Source organism: Diadema antillarum, unplaced genomic scaffold (assembly GCF_040938485.1).
Source record: "Diadema antillarum isolate AM-2024a unplaced genomic scaffold, OU_Dant_1.0 scf00000040, whole genome shotgun sequence".
Classification (NCBI taxonomy): Eukaryota; Metazoa; Echinodermata; class Echinoidea; order Diadematoida; family Diadematidae; genus Diadema; species Diadema antillarum.
The window spans coordinates 1,229,364-1,250,537 of record NW_027270929.1 but is presented as its reverse complement, the minus strand read 5'-3'; the positions used below and the strand labels follow the sequence as shown (position 1 = coordinate 1,250,537).

At 39.8% G+C, this 21,174-nt stretch overlaps 1 protein-coding gene across 1 annotated transcript in view; it reads left to right on the top strand.

Annotated features, from left to right (window-relative positions):
* LOC139712271 (oxysterol-binding protein 1-like) overlaps window positions 1–21,174 on the top strand; it is a 108,373-nt gene that overhangs the window by 77,520 nt on the left and 9,679 nt on the right. The window contains exons 5-7 of the mRNA XM_071624113.1: window positions 17,905–18,028; window positions 19,315–19,459; window positions 20,631–20,777. Coding sequence (XP_071480214.1) covers window positions 17,905–18,028; window positions 19,315–19,459; window positions 20,631–20,777 — 416 coding nt within the window. The remainder of the gene's footprint in view (window positions 1–17,904; window positions 18,029–19,314; window positions 19,460–20,630; window positions 20,778–21,174) is intronic.

Below are 21,174 nucleotides of genomic sequence, written 5' to 3'. Positions count from 1 at the left end.
GTTTAATCAAATGTCAGAAGGACTGCATACTTTGCCAAAAAGAAGAGGACTGTAGTGTATATATGGGAGGGCCTGAAGGCATGGGCGACATCTCTAAACATGGATTTGAATATTCCAGCATCAGAGAGGAGAACTGTCGAATCCTCGCAGTGCAACAGATTTTGCTCAGGTGCGTCTTTATCTACAGTGTGTATTCCATTATATTCATTCAGATGTATGAATAAGAAGGAAAAGATAAAGATGTACATCTCCAAGTTTACAATATCTATGTTTAATTTTGCAAATATCGGTTTAATACCATTATTTTGAATCATAGCATACTGTGTTTTTGTCCTTCTTTCTGTAGCTCTGTAGTCCCTGCAGGTTTTAGTGTTGTGATCATCTCCAACAAGATCGATGGTTAAAGGCCATATTTGGTTGTTTTCAGACAACCCAAAACAAAGGGGTTTCACATCATATTGCATTCGTGTACAAAAGATCTTTGAACCTGACATGCAATGATGTCCTTCGAAGCAAAATTCTGTTTTATAGCCCAAATGTAAAGATAACCCTTATTGCTGTAAGAGTAAGCATTCTTTTGTGACATACAGGACAATTTGCTTTTCCCCAAATACCCATACGGTGCAATGGCAATTTTCTTTGGCAAATCTTCTTTATGTGAATGTGATTACAATTCCTTGATTTTTTTTAATGACTGGGAATTAACACTACTTCTCATGTAAACACATCTTGAACACAATTCCCTCATCTAGTGGCTAATCTTGCTTAGAATTTTATTTCTCTTTTCAATATCTATGATAGCATTTATCCATCCTTGAACATAATTCCCAGCTATCCTTAGGATGCGTTTTCTTTTTAGTGAGTGCCTCTCCTTAAAATGTGCCCTGTCCATTTCAAGGAGTCACTGCATTTTATTCAATATACCTCTGCTGAGTGATTTTCCCTTTAAGGATGAAGTGCAGGTCAGTACCTTTTGTTGGACACTGGTGAAAATCAATTATTACAAGAAGATGGAAAGCGCAGGGCTCCCAGCCAGTGCCCCAGCATTTTTTCCATGCCTCTTCTCTCTCTCTCGGCAGGCAGATTCTCAAAACTCTGCCTGGCACTTTAATTGACAGTGACGTCAAAGACGCGGAGCACTGTGCCCCATGTGAGAGGGACAGGGGCTTCGCACGCCAATTTTGCGTCGAGCACAACGCAGATATCACCGTGCATCAATATATGTGTGTGTGTGTGAGAGAGAGAGGAGAGGTCGAGTCTGGTTGTGTGCATGTGTAAAATTTCTCTTGTGGCATATCGCAGCAACGTGACGAGAGCATAACTTTGAGTGCATTTTTTTCTCTCTTTTTTTTTTGGGCCATGCCACCCGATGCATCGGCACATGTTCGCACGCACGCTTCTCTCGATAGCAAACTCCCAACCCTGCATGCATGAATTTTGAAACGGCTTGCCCAAACGGCTGGCCCTAAATCAGTCCCGTTTTACGTCAGCGCGCCTCCAGAGCTCGTAATGTGTGTGTGTGTGTGTGTCCCAGATATGGTCAGAAAAACTAATTGGAAGTAGCCAAGGAAATGCTCAAGAATTCTTTCTCGGGAGAGTGGAATGACTGATCGTTCTCATTAATTCATTAGCGCTGAAGTTAATCATTTGGCTCATCTGAGAGATTCGCTCAAGCTGTTTGGACAATATGCAGGTTTTCAAATCATGTCTGAAACATGAATGGGAATTAGAGAATGAGATGGATGCTTCAGCCTTGTTCCAAGACTACGTAGTTTGCAATAAAAAAAGCCAGAGTAAACGGTAGTCAAATAACATAGCATGTGAATTTTAAGGCAAAGTATTAGCAGGAAATAAAAAATGAATTAAAAAGTAAGAAAAATGTGCATGTGTTCACTCACGATGTATTGAGCATGTCACAATGGGTTTTTTTTCATGATTAAGGTGCTTATAATGAGGGAAGACAGAAAATTTCGCAGAAATGCATATATCAATTTTTGCTTTCAAAATGCTTCATCGGCAAACCTGATGATAGCCTGATCAGGGAAATTTGAGCTGCGCTGTCATAAAGCCAAATAACCACTCTGATGGATGAAACTATGTTGAAATATTGAAGAGCTCACCCTCGTGAGGTTTGCAACCTTGTAATGCTAGTGGAAGCACTCACCAATATGAAGTGCTTGTCGGGTATTATGATTATTAAAGGAGGATGATAGAATGGCATGTCAGATGAGGTGGGGCCGTGAAGACAGGAAACCAACAGGTGACAAGTGCAGCAGTGAGTCGGCTAAACAGATAACATGGCTATTAGCTTTCAGCTTCTGTCACGGGGTGACAGAGATTAAAGCGACAGTTGATAAAGCTGTCGGGCAGAGGCTTCACGTCACATCCAAGTTCATCAGTGAGGTTAGATTGTGGGGAGTTGGATTATTGATAAGTCCATATCCAGTGAGGTGGGAATGAATGAAATAGGCAGAGGTTGTTCAGTTTTGCAAGCTGTTTCAAATATCAAATAAGTATTACTAGTGGCTATAGCTTTAGAATAGCGATTAGTACTTTGCTTTCAGATACAAATTCCTTTTGTGACTTTGCTGAGAGATGAGAAATGCTTCTTTCAGTTTTCGGTAAAGGTACTCCAGCAAATGACAATGAAATTTTCACATTCTTATAACACTGAAACTATAAATGAAGATGTAGTACAGTAAGCATATCATAGCTTATCTTATGCTTAAAGTTATCATATTTCTGCTAAAGGTGACAGCAAAGATGGTGCTGCTCAAAGACAGTAAATATTGAAATTTCTTTCTTGTTGCATAACAACCTCAAGGTGTTTTGATAGTCTCCTGATGCTAAAATATGTACTACTTAACTCGCAAGTCTTTCTTGAACTTTACAGGAGAAACGATTCGTGCTTCATGTGAAATTTTCATGAGTATCCTTCATCCGTGTCTCAAGCCAGTGGGGTGTTGTCAATGCTGGACCTTTACTGTTGCTACTTATGTATTCTGCCATTCCTGACGTGATGCTGATTTGCAGTAAAGTAATACATGTGTACATTATGAGGCTCATGCTTTCACCTCCTGCGGTTATTGAGTCACTTAACCCTTCTGAGACCACTGACTGAAGATAGCATTGATATGTCACAAAGCACAGTTGACAGTAGTTGTGAAGAGTTAATGGCAATCCGATCAGTGTCGGAAGCACCGACCCAAGAGCACTTTTGTGTTGTAGCCTGTTTGGTCAGCTCCAGTGCCTCTGTATGTGTGTGTGTGTGTGTGTGTGTGTGTGTGTGTGTGTGTGTGTGTGCATTGACATTTAGGCCGAAGTGGCCATTTGCTGCGATTTAACTGCCGACCTGATGCCGAGGCGACTCCTCATTCTGGCTCATCTCATCCTGTGAGAATCTGGAAAGAGCTGAGGTATCCACACTGCGTTGTGCTGTCTGCATCTTCCCCCCACTGAGGACGATGCCGTGTTTGTCCATCTCTTCATGAAGTTCTGCTGTAGTGGCGACTAAACTTTTGCATGTAGGGAATAGAACTGCTTCTCAAGGCACAAACTAGAAGTCTAACTACTGACTGAAACCTTGAATTATTTAAAGGGCCACCTGTTACTAGAATACTCGCAAACCGTTTCAATAAGTACAACGTTTCTTCCGCAGCAGCATTGTATGTAATGAACTTCTGTAAAACTTACTAAATATGGATGGTTATAAATAATCCTCAATTCTCATTAGTTTCTTGTTTGATGTGACTTTTTGAAAGGGATGTTTATTGCATATTGTTGGTTGCCAGAATTTCTCCTCCGCAAAATGACCTCAATATGCACCCAACCAATATCAACCCCCTTCCCTCTCCCCCTTGCCCTCCTTCAAGTGGTGGGTCACATGTTATGAGAGTTTCCGATGGTGGCGTTATGTGGGTCGCCGACGAAAGCCGAGCCTTTTGGACAAAGCTTTGAATCTCAGAGTGCCCGTGCCCATTTGACCCTACTGTCGAGAGCCTGACATTCGATACTCCGTGGAGAGTATTCTCCTGGGCACTTCTATGATAGCCCGTGGTATAAGGAGTACGGCAGTAGCGTGAAGTGTTGCGATGGAATTGCAGAACATCGGTCTTGATGTTGGGATCACCCGACTTGTTTTCGTATCACGGAGTATATGCCAAGGTTGTTCTGAATTGTGCTGATCATACTTTTACTGGGCAGGGAGTTGGACATCTTGTGTTGCTTTGGTTATGAAGTGAATCTGGCTGTTATAGAGCCCCCATTTTACGCAGACTCACATGTAGAAAAGATAAAACTGCTGTGGTTAAACTGTCAAAAGAAAATCAACAATGTTCTTAGAAAATTTTGTCAGTCAGGGCATTTAATCTGTTAAAGGACAAGTCCACCTTCATATACATTAGGATTGAGAGAATGCAGCAATATTAGTAGAACACATCAGTGAAAGTTTGAGGAAAATCGGACAATCCGTTCAAAAGTTATGAATATTTTAAGTATCTGCGCAGTCACTGCTGGATGAGAAGACTACTTCAGTGTATGATGTCACATGCATACAACTATATAAGTAAGATAAAAAGAGAATTTCTCAAAACTTTACTTTTTGAATAAAGTGCACATTTCTTCGACATGCTACTGACGTATGTTAAGGGTAATATTATTCCCCCTGCCTTCTGAAAGAGAGAAGTCAAGTGTTCTTTTGTTATGCGAGAAAAATTGAAATATGTTGGATTTTCTTTATTCTTTCTTCGTTGTACTCATGTGACATCACAAGCTTACTTAGTCTTTTCATCCAGCTGTGACTGAGCAGAAACTTCAAAAATTCATAACTTTTGAACAGATTGTCCGATTTTCCTCAAACTCTCACTGATGTGTTCTACTAATATTGCTGCATTCACTCAACCCACATGTCTATGAAGGTGAACTTGTCCTTTAAGTACTAGTGTATGGGATACAAGACCTTCATTACACATTATATTCACAGGAAATATCTGCATTTGTCCTGTCCAGGTGAATAGCCTGTATCTCCTTCTCAATCTTGATATGAGTAGTAACGGAGCATACCAAAGTGATATCAGATGATGATGTAAAACTACTGTGTAGAATGCCCACTTTCTAGATTGAGATTCTGTCATTCTCAAACATCACAAAATGTTGCTGTACAATCTGCAAGCCATGAAGAGCTGAAGAGAAAAACATGATGAAGATGAAAATAATTTGTAGTACTTAGTGCAGCATAACCAAGTGATATCAGAAGATGATGTGAAGCTAGAATCCACATTTTCTAGATTGAGATTGTATATCATTCTGAAACTGTCACAATGCAAAATATTGCTTTTCAATCTGTGACCCATTATGAGCTGCAGAGAAATGCCTGTTGAAGATGATAAACTTGTGCAGCATGTCATAATACTTCAAACATTTTCCTAGTCCTTTTCTTAGAGCAATTTCTGAATGGATACCTGCATTTGCACCATGCTTTCTACTGTCTGGAACATTTTGATTTTGCAAAAAAGTTTGAAAATTAAAAGGATATAGAAGTGACATTTTTGCTGTGTTACACTTTTATCTCTGATAGAGCTTTGCACATTAGCACAGAGTTCTGTTGACTGAGCTATTCACATCACATCCCCACTCAGATGTTTTCATGTTTGCTTCTAGAGGCATCCCCCCTATTCAGCTTTTTAGAATGACTGGCCATATTAGCTGCATGGACTGAAATCCATTGGGAATTGCTTTATCAAGCGAAATTGGATTTTTAAAACTTAAGAAAAAGAGGAGAGAAATCGGTACCTGTGTACCAATGCGTATATTTGAATTTCTCACCCTCTATTTGTTCTTAACAATTTCTCTGCCAAATTTACCATTGTTACCAACATCCCTCCAAAATCTCGTAATTGCAGCTCGCTTCCACACAGGAAGCAATTTTGGTCATTACCTTGACTGATTGCGCTACATGCGTGGGGGCGTAGCAAATCCTGCACGTGCTTGTCGCAGAGGTTTGCCGCATTCTGAATCACGCCGCGCCAGACAAGGCAATTGAGGGAACATGAATACGGAATGCGCATTGATTCCTTTCATTAAAATGCGCAGACTGACGAGAGGAGATTAGATCAAAATATGTCGTCAAGCGGCAGTTATGCATATTGATTGCCATGTGGTGGCGATGCCTGCATCGCATGACCACACGACGGCCTTTGATGACACCAACACACCAACAACAACAGCAGCAGGAAATGAATGTTGTTTTTGTGTGTCTGCGTTGGTGTGTAACAAAAACAGGTATTAATAAATGTATCACTCTAGGTTAGGTATGGATTACAAGACTGTAGTAGATTTCTTATATTTTTCACGGCCATTCCCAAGCTGCAGTAGGCAAAACCGGATGTACGTCATACCACGCACAATTTGGCACTGGCTTCTTGTTTGTGTGCATACATTTTCTCTCTTTTAATTACAGTGAATGGTTTGCACTTTCTATGACCTCATCGCATGCAATAGTGTAAGCATTCTTTTGTTTCGGGGGGGGGGGGGGGGGGAGGGGCGATTGTCATCAATTACCATTGTTTTTTCTGCAGCAGAATAATTGCGAGTTAATTGCTTGTACATTGTCATGCTTTTTCTTTGAGAGCGACTGCATTAGTACTGAAGATAAAAGTAAGGGCCTTCCCGTTGAGAAGAATACTGACTTAGGAGTGGTATTGCCAGTGCTGTTATTATGAAGAACTTGATGTTCTCTTGGCAGATACCGGTAGATTTCCTCTGGACCTACTTAATACCCCTTTCCCATGGCTGATGAATTTACTGACAGTCTATGTAGCTACACTTGCTGTATCTACTCACCCTGTACACACAACATATAAGTCATACATTTGTGTAATCTGCATTGTTCAATTACAACAACGACAAAATTCAGACTGTATGATATGCATAGATTCTGCAGATGGCATGAAAATATATCCATATTATACATTTTGTAATCGTAGAAAGTTAGGTATACTGAAGACACAGCCATGCTGCCGTTGATCCATGCCAAGGTTCCTATGAAGGCCAAATAGGGGATTTCCACCGTGTATCCCAACTTCCGCTCAAGAGTGCTGCAATTTTGGTGAGAGCTGTCTAATACAGTCGAAGGGTAATGAACTTCAGTGCCCTGCAGCAACCAAAATACTTTTTTTTTTTTCAAGGAAAGGCAGAATGAGTGGGTACTTGCTGTCATGGTAGCACTGACTGTGTGTTATTTAAGACAACCATGTACATATTGTTTTTCATCTCTTTCAAGTGTGTGGGCAGGTTAGGTGTTTCCTTTTGCCAACAGCTACACTGTGCAATTACCTTTTTAACCTGTTGAGGACGGTTTGATTTTGCTACAACACGCATTTCCCATAGACACCTGCCCGAGTATACTCGGGACTCGTCCTCAACAGGTTAAAGAGGAACTCTCATCTCCAGTATAGATACAGTGGGCAAATACAATGTAGTCACAAAATTGATGACTCACAGAATTATTGCCTACCATGACACAATATGCATTCTACATCATTATACACCTTGCATATCATCTCCAAAGCTGGGAATAACAAACTTTTTCCCTTGAGAAGGAATAATACTTCTTTCTCAATCCGTCTTAGAAAGCTGGTTCTTGATTGTGAATTCAAATGTTTGCCATTTTGTCTTACACGTTCCAATTTGCAAAATGTTATTTTCCTGAAATATATAACATTGTATACAGTGACCTCTTTTTAAAAGTAGCCTGTCTAGAAGGCGTAACGTACATGCGCCTACATCCCTCCCCATGGGAGCCACTCAGTCATCCCTAGCTTTCGTCAGTGAGATGCCGTTTTTCCCGTTCCCTCACAAGGTGTTTGTTGATGCATGAGGGCAATTTAATTTTGCGCCGTAATCAATGAAGAGTTTCGACCTGGATGAACATTATTCCCGCTCATTTATACGTCCCTTGTAAAGCTTGTCTTAAACGTTGTTCTCTTCTTGCTTGGTTTTTTCTCTTTATTGAGAGAAAGGGGAAAAAAGAGAGAATTCAACCAACTGATTACAGATGTAGTTTATTGATTTAATCATGATGACAGAAATATTCTGCCGCTGTGTTTTTCTGCCGAGTTTTCACCGCAGGAATTGTGTCTCAGCGTTTATCTTCTTCCGTCTATGCAGTCTTGACTACTTTTAGCCTCAAACCAGAAGTTTCTTCACAATCTTTCTCCTCATGCTCTTTATTTCTTGAAATATCTGTGCTGAAGGTAATACAAGATCGGTTTTGCATCTGTACAAGTACATACAGTACATGTATGTACACAGTTGACTGTGACTGACTGTGCAGCTACTCACTTGTCTTATGCGGAAAATTGTTGCCATTTGTGTGTTAAAGGGGATGGCTAGTAACTGATCAGTGGGAATCAGTGGGAATGCTGGGGGATGATTGTTCCAATTCTTGTGGGATTCATTTAAGATTACATTATATCTATTGTTGTGTGAAAATTATTTGCTTCAGAACGGTCTTATATTCAAGTATTGTGCAGTTTAATGCCCCGTCTCTGTACAGGCATGCTAACCTGGAAACATTAAAGGACAAGTTCACCTTCATAAACATAAGGATTGAGAGAATGCAACAATATTAGTAGAACACATCAGTGAAAGTTTGAGGAAAATTGGGCAATCGATGCAAAAGTTATGAATTTTTAAAATTTTTGTGTTGGAACCGCTGGATGAGGAGACTACTACAGCTTGTGAGTCATATGCGTACAACAGTATAAAGAAAATGTAAAGAAAATTCAACATATTTTCACTTTTTTTCGCATAATAATAGAGCACTTGAATTGCCTCTTTCTAAAGGCAGGGGGAATAATATTACCCATAACATTTGTCGGTAACGAGTCGGAGGAATGTGTACTTTTTTCAAAAGATGAAATTTTGTGAAATTCTCTTTATATTTTCCTTATATTGTTGTACGCATGTGACATCTAAGTTATTCACACACTGCAGTAGTCTTCTCATCCAGCGGTTACTGCACAAAAACTTCAAAAATTCATAACTTTTGAACGGATTGTCCGATTTTCCTCAAACTTTCAATGATGTGTTCTACTAATATTGCTACATTCTCTCAATCCTTATGTTTATGAAGGTGAACTTGTCCTTTAAACTGCACATTACTTGAATATGAGACCATTTTGAAGCAAATCATTTTCACACAACAATAGATATATAATGTACTCTTAAACGAATCCCACAAGGATTGGAACAATCATCCCCCAGCATTCCCACTGATTCCCACTGATCAGTTACTAGCCATCCCCTTTAAATTCAAGAATATGTGTGGACCAGATTTATTGACATTTGTGGGTATTGTATAAAAGAAATAGTGTATGATCTTTACTCATGTTGAATAGAGCACCTCTGTCTTTCATCTCATGCGAAATCTTGTACCATCGCACTCGTAACCATTCACTATTTGTATAAAAGCAGTGGATGATTAATAGACTGGTCAGACAACAGCCTGGGTCTTTATACACCTGTAATTCACTTACCCATCAGAAACATTTGGTTGCCATGGGTAACAGGGCATGTTGATTCACGGCATCAAAACACGGATGATTTTACAGTAGCGATACACTGTGCATCATTATTCAAGGCTTTGCAGTATTTTACTTGATGCCCATGGTTTTCACGATAAACTGTATAGCTTTGATTGGGAAACCATGATACCAAAACAGTGCTTGTGTGCACACCAAGGCAGGGTTGATGTGATGACTCGGTAGGAAGGATCAGAGGGCCTATCCAAGGACGAGAAAACACAGAACGTCCTTGAACCGCTCGTCACATGCAGCAGTTAGCTCACTTTCAGTCTTGTTGTCATTTCCCATTCAGTGAGTGTACCCCGGCCTCACCCCCACGTGTGAGTCACCGACAAGGGGGGGGGGGGGGGGGGGGAACTCTGAGAGAAGAGCTGAAACATTCAACATCCTTGGGGAATGGAAAACAACAACAAAAACAATATCTAAGCAAGAAAGCAAACCAAAAGAACAAATCTACAGAGAATTTGTGTACATTTAGAATTTGTATACGTTCAGAAGCAGTTTCCCTCCTTACTGTGTGTTCTTACAGTATGACACAACTGCATCTGTGTGTGCATGCAGGCTTACATCACTTTGAACATGTGGGGATGGGCAGTGCTAACTTATGTGTAACTATACGCTATTCAGCCCTTGGTTCCTTTGGAAGGAAACTGAAAGATTTAAAAGGGAAGCTGTCAAGGGCACTTTCACCAGAACTAGCACACTTTCTGTTTGTGTTATTTCTTTCCCAAGTTCTCAGTAAATGCCAGAGGCAGCTATACCAGAGTTTCGAAATTGATTACTGTAAAACATGAAATATTCGCGGCATGAAATTTTCGCGAATTGGAGCTGACAGCCTTTTTCGTGGCATGAAATTTTCGCGAATTGCCACTGGCGTTCAATACATGTAGTGTAGACAAAAACTTTCGCGTGCATTTTAATTTCGCGAATTTTGGCGCTCGCGAAATTCGCGAAATTAAAATGCACGCGAAAATTTCTCGTTTTACAGTATCACTAGTATTGTTGTTGTTATTATTATCAATTTTTTTATTTTTTTATCTTTTATTATCATTTGTCTTCTTCTCTTTCTTCTCCTTCTTGCAATTAGAATAATAATAATGATAATAATAATAATAATAATAATAATAATGATAACAATGACAATAATAATGATAATAATAATAATAATGATAATGATAATAATAATGATAATGACAATAATAATGATAATAATAATGATAGTAATAATAATGATAATGATAATAATATTATTATTATTGTTATTATTATATTATTATTATTATCATTATTATCATTATCATTATTATTATCATTATTATTGACATTGTCGTTGTTGTTGTCATCATCGTTATTATCATTATCATTTTCTCTTTTTTGTTTGTTGGTGAATGGAACAGATGCATCTATATCATCAACGACGTGCGTGATATGGTTACATTGGTTTAACAAGGCTATCATTGATCATCCTCTTGAGGAGGGGGGAGCTAGGAAAAGGTTCTTCATTTCGCCCCATTGTGTGTATCCCATATGAACCGCGGATGCTAAAAGTGGTTGCCTGATTGGATTTGAGGTGAAATCGTTGTAGTGTACAAAATGTAATTGATGAGGATTTGGTTTTCCTCCTCCACTTCCATTTTCTCTCACCATACCTCCCTTCCTTTCTCAAGGTTAAGGCCGACTGTTAAGTGAATTGCCTTCCAGTGTTTTTTGCATGGCGGTAAATCCCCCATTTCCACTTTTCCTCCCTTTTGTTTCATTTCCACCAGCCATATGTGCTGTAGCGATGAAAACTAGTCTTGTAATTGGATTACTTCAGTAGTGTGATAGCATTCGTTTGCAAGTTCGGGGAAGAGGTCTGGACGAGAGTGGATGTATGACTCATCCAGGTGAATTTCAAGAAAAGACTTCAACGTTATAAAGCTGCACTGCATTTTTGATAGTTGACTTCAATATTAAAAGAAAAAGCGAGCAGTGAACAAATTACCCATCCAGGTCGTCTTTTTGGAAGGATGTAAAGAGTGAACTCTAGCTGACTCTAGCTGGAAGGAGAAATTTAGGGGGAAAAATAGGACATTGAAACTGTCATTCAAAGTATTAGACAAGAACATGAGAAAGTTTTGAAATCTTTTAAAGTGTTCTCAAGCTTTAGTGACCGAGTGACTCCAGTATGCACAGATGCGGTGATGATGAGGGAATGATGAGGTGACGAGATCATGATTTTATTGACTCACATATCTTCCACTGTTTTGATACACATTATTTAAAGAACAAAACAGTTTTATATTAGGTTTTTTTAACAAATGCCCTTCTCGAAGTCACCATCACATTTTCATCACAATTTTAGAAAAATGATTTTATATAACACCAATAGGAGAAAAATTGTTATGGGAGAAGGGAATTTAAACTGTCAGCTTTTTGTGCAATTTTCTTCTGCATGTAGATATTGCTTTTTTGGTAGATTCCGATATGGCTTTCTTTCTTCTGCTTGTTTGGTTTTCCCAAATTCGTTAAGAATAAAAAGTCACATTCAATATGAAGTGGAGTATCCCTTCACTATTATTGTAAGTAGAATATGGAATAGAATTTTTTTTTCCCTCATTAGCTCTTTGTATACTGGATAAACTACATCTCTATGGCATGTGTATTACTGTGTAGGAGAGGTGTCAAACTGCACCAATGGCATATGAGGACTAAAACTGGGGTGAATGAGGCAGCAGCTACGGCAATATGATCATTCTCATGCCATTGCCCTTTCCTTTGGATATATTCCATTGACAATGAGAAGGCATTGGGAAAGCTTCCTAGAGATCACCAGTGGTTGACATTGACATTGTATATTCGGAAACTGGTGATGACTCATTCCACACGAATTTCATCCAGAGCCGTTTCTACTCAAATGTTTTTTGATGCTTGCGGATCAAGTTTACAGAGAACTGAAACCTTTCAGCCAGTGACTCTACAAGTTCACCCACACATATATTATAAAAGAAAGAAAAAAATACACATATCCCGACACTGACGGTCTCAATGAAATTAATCTTCAAGGAGACCCAAAACGTCAATGCTTTTTAATTGTAAACAATTTTCAGACAGATGCACTGTCACACACAATGAATGTGTCAGGCAGAAATGTGTACTGTATTCACAATCAAAGATACAGCTCATCACTTCTGCAAGTGTAATCTTTAAATTTTAAAGCTTAAATTTCTTGATCTTTAAAAGACATCTTTTTACTATTAAAAGACAAAGGTCTCCATACTGCTTGTTTGAATTTGTAAACACTATTGTAAACTGGATTGAATGGGACACTTATAAGCATGTATCAATGCTAGATTGTTTTTTTTTTTTTAATCTTATGTTTAACAATTTCAGTAAAAAAATGTGTACAGTGGTGCCATGATGTTGAAATCTTGGTCACGTATATTGCTTTCACTGAGTGTAGTATGGATGGAAGAAAGTTCATGCATTCATATATGAAATGTATGACCATTCCCACATTTTGTTTAGCCCTATCAAAGACCATCATTTCCATAAATTACAATGTACTTTCTAGCAATTTTCCCATGTCGTTGAGAAGGAGACAGGAGTCTGTCATGGTGTTAGGTGTCTTGAAAGAAAACTAAAGTCTCTGCTTATTTCTGACACCCTAAATTGCAAAAGAAATCATGACATCCACCCCAAGCCTCCCTCCTTCATCTTCCCCTACCCCCACCCCCTTAATCCCACCCCACCCCCATCCCAGAATGTCAACTCCAAGCCATCAGACTCACTTTTTGTAAGGAGGAAGGAAGTGATTTTCCTGTTCAGTCCGTGCCACACTTCCTGTCTGCGGCGGTCCAAAAGTAAAACAAACGACCATTCTCTGCTCCATCTTTTTACACAAAGCACTCACAAAACTCACACAAAAGTTTGTTGCCCACAAACCGTCCAGTTGGCCTGGTTCGGTATGAAGCGAGTCGGTCGCTCTGCTGAAGTGGTGACATGTGACTCCCCGCGATCGACAAACGAAAGAGGGGAATCATTGCGTGGGAGCGGCGTTACTGATTTCCTCAACGAGTCTCGCGGCATTCTGTGTCTTTGGTGCGGTGCGTCAGTTCCCTCTTTGCTGGTTGGGGATCGTGTAGGAATATTTTTAAAACGGAATACCCAGACGCAGCGTCTCGGGAAGAACCCCTCAGCCGAATGCACGGTAGGTTCGACGGTGATTGTGGCTTGAAGAAAACTTACCTTGTCATTTACTCATTTGCCAGTAGCAATATTTACTACAAGTTGTCCAACCCAACATATTGGCACTATAAATGAGATAACTCTATTGAACAGCATGAGCCATTACTCTCTTGCATAGCCTCTAGAATCACTGTTGCCTTTTCACATGGCTCATGTGGTAGGCCTCGCTGTACTACTACCAAACTTGTCCATGAGCTTCTCAAAGCATCCTGAGGGACAAAGATTATACGTGTACTGTGACTCTCATTTAGTCAGCTCAAAATTCATGCAATTTATTAGATTCTAACTGTCTCACTCTGATAATTGAATTCTCATGCTGAACCCCAGATGTATAAAGTGAAAAAAAGCAATGTCTCCAAATTTCCTGATTTTCCAAACATATGATATGCCCAAGTCCAAAGTTTCAAGATTTCCCACAGGTGCAAAGCTGAAACAATGAAAATCGTTCCCAAAGCAAAGACACGCTATTGGATTATAAGTAGCTTATAACTTGTCCAGGACTGTACGTATCTTTATAGAGTTTGCGCTCAATCGTATACCGTACTATAGGATATCTCTATGTACCAAAGATAGTACAGCAAAACATAGAAAAGATGAGGGTGCATTGCACTGCTAGACTCACCGGGACTTGAACCTGTGCCGTTTGATTGCAAGGCAGTCGGGTAATCGACCGAGACACCTCACCACCACACTGTTTGTATATCAATGTGGACTCCTGTAAGACCAGAAATTTTTGCGTGCATTTTAATTTCACAAATTTCGCGACAGCCAAGATTCGCGAAATTAAAATGCATGTGAAAGTTCTTGTTTACACTACCTGTATATGCGCTGAATGTCAGTGGCAATTTGGGAAATTTTCATGCGCTGAAAAGGCCGTTGGCTCCAATTTGTGAAAATTTCATGCCGTGAATATATATCTTGCTTTGTACTATAGGAAATCTCTCAGTGAGAAGGGTGCATATTGCTGAAACATGGACTCCAGCAATGCAGTTAAGGCAGGAAGAAGGGATGAAGAGTAGGAGCAAGAATTCATTCTAGAACTGGTCAAGAAAATCCTGCAATTTTATTGATCAAGAGCCGTACGTCATTATTACCGGCAGCACATTCAAAGTGAAATAATTGTTGCAATCACTTGCAATTGATACTGTACATGTATACTGCTGCAGACGTACTTGTAGCAAAAGAGTTCACGCACTTGGCGAGCATTCACAGACTTGGGAAGATATGGCTAGCTATGCATCCTGTGATAATAAGTAGCAAGAGTTGATGCACTTACATTGTAGCAAGAGATTGGCTAGCCATGCATCCAGTAATTCCTGTTGTTTGCAACTATGGCAAGCCAAAAGAAAATGTATCTAGTAAATTTGTCCAGCATATATCTAATTTCAGAAAAAAATAAAACAATGGATTTCTGGCAAAGATTTGTCAGCCATTCTATAAAACAAATGATGCACATGGCTTTTTGTTAGTAAGAAGGAAAAATGTGCATGTGGTAATTAGGGAATCAAGTCCAAAGCAACTCGGCTGTGCCTCGTGGGTTAAACAATTCCATAGTTACCTTATGCACACAACACCTGACGCATTAAGACCCAAGCATCATTTGTGTATTGTGTGTGTGTGTGGAATGAAGGAAGTGATGATAGCGACGTTAATTTTAGAACAGGGACAAAGAATAGAATAGCAAGATCTTAAAAAGGAAGTCCCATTTACTATAACTTGAAATGAATACAACTTCTGTGAAGGAAGCCATAATTTCTATCATTACGGATTTTTTTAATGTCAATTTTCTGTGTGCAAGAAGAGGCATTTTTAGCCAATGTCACACAAATAAACTTCTCTTTTTCTTTCTCTCATTTTCTTCCTCTTGTTATTGGGATAAGATCAGTGGAAGGCTCTTTTGGAAGCCTTGTATCTATTTATATTATCTTGTTTGCTACAAGTTGCCTTTCCACACCATCATTGATAGTGGTGACATGACATACATGTATGCTGAATGTAGCCGTGACTTCCCAGTATATTAAAGTCGGGTGTGATTCGGTGGAGCTTCTTTGTTTGAAGATCGTAACTTTGTAGACAGCAGTACGTGGAGGAGGGCAGTCCTTCCTTTCGACTTTACTTCACTGGGTACTCCACCTTGCAACTAAACGTCTCTGGCTCACAGTCATTAGTGCACTCATTAATGCTTTTTTCCTCCTGTAATCGCAGAAGCATAATATCATCTATAAAGCGTCTGACCAGCGCTTCTCTGTCATTGAAGTTTTACCATCCCCCTACTGGATTTTTTTTTTTTTTACCCACTTCAATGCCTCTTTTGGAACCGTTGTGATGAGCTTTTAATAAAAAAAGAAATGGTCATGATACTGGTCAAACAAGTCTTGCAGTTCAACCCTTGTTTTGTCAGTAATCAGTGGACTTGTGAGGTTATTCCTCTTGCGTGTCAGTGACCGAATTCTTGACTCAGTTTTTTTGCTGCAGTCTGCTGTACATAGATTTTCTAACTCAGCAGTCAGTGGAATCTCAGTTGACCATCATCCGGCAATCCAGACAGTTGACCCCTTTGCTCCCAAGTGTCAATTCTAGTGGATATCTTGCCACATCTAGTATTACCGTGTTGGAGAGATGCCCCATCTGATCGCTGCAAAGGCTACTTGCCCATGGAGGGTTGTTGGGCCCACTCGCCTGCCTTCAAATGGTACAGCATGAATTCAAATATATTACACAAAGCGTGTGCACCCACCGTGCATGTGTGCATACAGGGCCCTATCGTGAGTCTCGATTCAAAGAGTATCCTTCAATTGTGGTGGCTAATTGTTATCTACGTCACAGCATGCTATGTACATGAAAATGCTATTTCAACATGTTCTCTTATCTTCTGGTTGTGTGATCAGAGTAAGTTGAATGTCTACTTGATAATAAGGATTGTGAGTTCTACAAGTCTAGAGCATTTATTAAAGCCTTACAATCGTGGCGAGTGGTTTGTGCGGCACGGAGACGAACGCAACACGCTGCCTCCCCCCATTCTGTATCAAATGTTGTGACACCGAATGAGAATAGCGCTGGCTCAATGGGTTAGCGAACACCACTGAGACTCTAAATCACCTGACCCAAAATGGCTGTCTGAGCCACGCGAGCTTCTGAATGGACACACACTCTCAGTGCGCGTGCGCATGAAGAGAGGCTAAAAGAGCCACACGTCTTCTGGCCTCTCTCCTCCAATCACCGCAGCTCGCGGTCACAATGTTTGTGTATGATGCGTACACACACACACACACACACACGTGTCTCAGTGGCAGCATTGCCCCACACGTTTATGGATATAAGCACTGAGTCTGGCATTGCGCAATTGCATGCACAAACTTCGGTCGTTCGGGAGTTTACGAAATATCGTACCATTAGGGGTGACGATCGTCCTTTTTAAGTGAAATACAATACTGTAAAAGTGGATATTTTCGCGCGACTAATTTTTCGCGCTTGGCCGGGTAAGAAGAGTTTCGCATGTTTTTAATTCCGCGGAATCAAGACATCACGCACAGGAACATATGGCAAGCAAAAATATTCGCGTGCTTTAATTTTCGCGCTAGTTTCTGGTTGCGCAAAATGCGCGAAAATTTCAACACCGCGAAAATTTCCACTTTTACAGTACTAGTGGAGAACATTTAGCTTTTGTGACTGTCTATAGAGTGATGTCGCCCATATCATGTATGCTCTCAACTAACCAACACTAAAGTTTTTCTCTCATAAAAAGAAAGTTCATTATACTCATTGTTGCACTGATGTGTTCTCTCACAGATTCCTTGTGCTGTTTTGTTTTTCAGATTTCAGCGATTCTAAAGTTCATTGAGCTCTGATTTATCATGTCATTCCCTCCTTGTAATTTGTTTGAGGGAGGAAGAAACTTAATTGTCCATAGATTTAATTTCAACCAAATGTCCCCATGGGCAGAAAATAGACGCGGCATGCATCTATCTGCCTTTGTTGTAAACATTTAAGCTCAGAAAATTGCCACAGTTTTAAAGACATCTCCTGAGTTTAATTATGATGCCGAGACGTCATTGCAGTCAAATTTCCTTTCTCCCTGTGCCCCACCATCCAGGCAATTCAGAAGTCCGCAAAGACGAACACAGCGATGACGAGGACAATGAGTTCTTCGATGCAGTAGATAAGCTGGAATTCACTACCACGGTCAAGCTTCCCCGAGACAACCTCAGCAAGCACAGGTGAGAATAGGCCTAGCACAATGCAGGGGCTTGATGTGATCACACAGAGCTTACATTGTTGCCACATGAAGTGAGGAGATAGTTCATTTCATTTCATTTCATTTATTATCCCTATCCACATAATACAAAATTATTATAAAGTAACAATAATCATGTGCACTTTGTAAGCAAATAACAAGGTATATTAAGATAATACAGTGATGTCACACAAAAATGCACATGAAACGAACCAAATAAACAAATAATATATACATGTACATCCTGCATATGCATTCAAAAACGTGAACTTAATATGTATACAAATACTTTATTCTTTGTATTTTGTGAATTAAAGTAGCACAGAATTGTAGTTGATTTGGATGAAACTTGCAAAAGAGAGCAAAGCCTGAACAACTATTCTCCTTTGACCCCTGATCAAAAAACAAATCAAAACAAAAACAAAAACAAACACAAAAAACAAACACACACACAGACACAGACACACACAAACACACAAAAACCCAAAATCGTTGAAGACCAAGAATAAACAGAATGCATGAAGCTAAGTTTGGAACTGTTTCCCCCACTTTCTAACAATATAAAAGATTGATAAATGTTGATTCTGAATACATATTGTAGCTTACGTGCAGCCATAGTGGTTCCGTGGAGACCCATTCTGAGTGTAATATGTGCTGATGCATTCTTGGAGCCATGCCGATATTAGCGAACTTGTGTGTGTTGAGGTGTAGACACGTAGAAGAGGATGTTCTCAAGGACGTCTGAAGCTTTCTGGCTTTCTAAATGCATGTTTACCATGTATAAGTTTTAACACTGAATTGGCCTGTCATGGCATTATAATCTCTATTTAATGCGCATTCATTAGTTTTGGTTCACAGGTTTATGACATTGAAGGGTCTGTTATATCATATCATATATTGTAAGTAATGGGCACTTAGGGTTTTATTCACACTTAGGTTTGAAATAACACCTGAAACATTGGCTGGGTAAAGATAATGCTTCAAATCTTTATGCTTAAACTTCTATCACTTTTTTTTTCCCGCTGAAATTTTGTAGTGAAGTCTTTCTTTATTCCCTTCATCACCTTCTTTGAAATATACAATACAGTCTAAATATTGAATAGATGTAAAATACGGTACATGTAATGGCTCACCTGGCACAGACTTCAGCTGATTTTTGTAGGCATTCACTTCTCAAATGAATGGTAATTATGGACTAACCTCTTTTGTGTGCGTCTTCCAACTCCTTGCATCCTTTTTCTGCTCTCGTTTCCATTTCCGCGGCGACAGGAGAACAGCTAGCGGTGGTAGTGTGGCCAGCACAGACAGCATCGGGGTGATAGGGCGGAGTGGGGAGGACCCAGAGGCAAGCAGTGAGGAAGAGATGCAGCCTGAGGCCATGGTTAAGGTGCACACAGCAGATGACGGCAACGACGTGAGTGGAAGACAATCCATGCTATTCCTCGCCCCCTCGTCCATCCTCCGACCCCCCTCTTCCCAATCCAACCACTCCCCCACACCCCCCTCTCAATCTTTCCCCAACCTCCCAAACTTCTTCTTCAATCCTAAGAAAAGAAGAAAAGCTATTTTTTTTTACAGTCCTACTTTGTGCGGCATTTAATCTCTGATGCATGTCAGTCAGGTTCAGTTAACTTCATCACATGTGATGAAGTTATTATGTGTCTGTGCATGTGCTTATCAGGATGAAGTGCGCCCCTCAAAGTTTGTTTTTATGTTGTCATAAAGTCCATGAGGTCCCATCCATTTAAAGTATAAGGGGAGTAGAGGTTATAGGTCGTAGAAGAATAGATGCTTCAAGGGAACATCACATTTTTTAAATATGTCCTGAATACAGTGTGGCTCCTTCCCAGAGACTTTCATAAAGGGAAAAACCCAATGTCTCCTATATGGGATTCTTACATTTGTATATCAGAAACCATGTCTGTGTATATCAACAGTGGTTGTTATAAGTGGTTGGCCAGACCAAAGTGGCTATCAGAACACTTGACACAGGAAACACTTTAGAAATTCCTGGGGTTGTCCCATGTATGAGATTACATCACTTTACTGTACGCTATTTGCTTTACTTATGTATCATTTTTAAACTTCTGATAAAGCAATCTGTATGAGACACCCCCCCCCCCTCCGCAAAGTACAGTTGTGGACTGACCCCTCTCATAGAATGCTTTAATTAGTGAGGTCACAATAGGATCTTTTTTTATGTCATATTCTTTGCTTTCAACTCCTGCAATGGTGGTAGACCCTGTGCTATTTTGCCAAAATGTCAGCTTATGTAGTCTTCCTGTTTTTATCAGTTTATCTGGTAGAAAGGGAAAAAGGAAATTGAACATACGGCAATGATGAATGCACGGTGTGATATACCAAACTATATGGGAAAGAGAAGAGAGAGAGAAAAAGATAGGAAGCTTCTCTAAAAAGCAAAATAGAGTATTTTAAGTTGGGTTTCTTACCAGTCACACCCATTCCCTATCTTCCGTGGGTACGAACACACCACCAGTTCTTTATACAGGGAGGTACATGAATAGAACCTTCCCCTGTTCAATGATAAGGTGCTGAATCCTCCCCCCTTTCCCCTTTCTTGCTAGTTACCCAACCGATGGCCGCGGCCCAAGGCGCCCCAGACGGCCAGACAGAGGCGTAAGAAGATCCCAGAGAAGCCGAACCAGAGTCTCAGCCTCTGGAGTATCATCAAGAACTGTATCGGCAAGGAACTCTCCAGGATACCCATGCCTGTAAGTTCAGTTCAGCTCAGTTTCATTTCTGTTATCAATTGATAAGATGTACAGGTGTAACAAAATTTTCAAGAGTGTTTTTGGCATGATTATATGCATTAAAGTTCAGTTCAGCTCAGTTTCATTTCTGTTATCAATTGATAAGATGTACAGGTGTAACAAAATTTGTAAGAGTGTTTTTGGCATGATTATATGCAAAATTATATGTTATATTTAACACATACATAAGAAAAACACATAGAGTAATGTTTACATTCGACAAGGAAGGAGGTTATGTTTTCATCGGCGTTTGTTTGTTTATTAGTTAGTTAGTTAGTTAACAGTTAGTTAGTTAGTTAGTTAGCTAGTTATTTTGTTTGTCTGATGCAAAATAACTCCAAAAGTTGTGGACGGATTT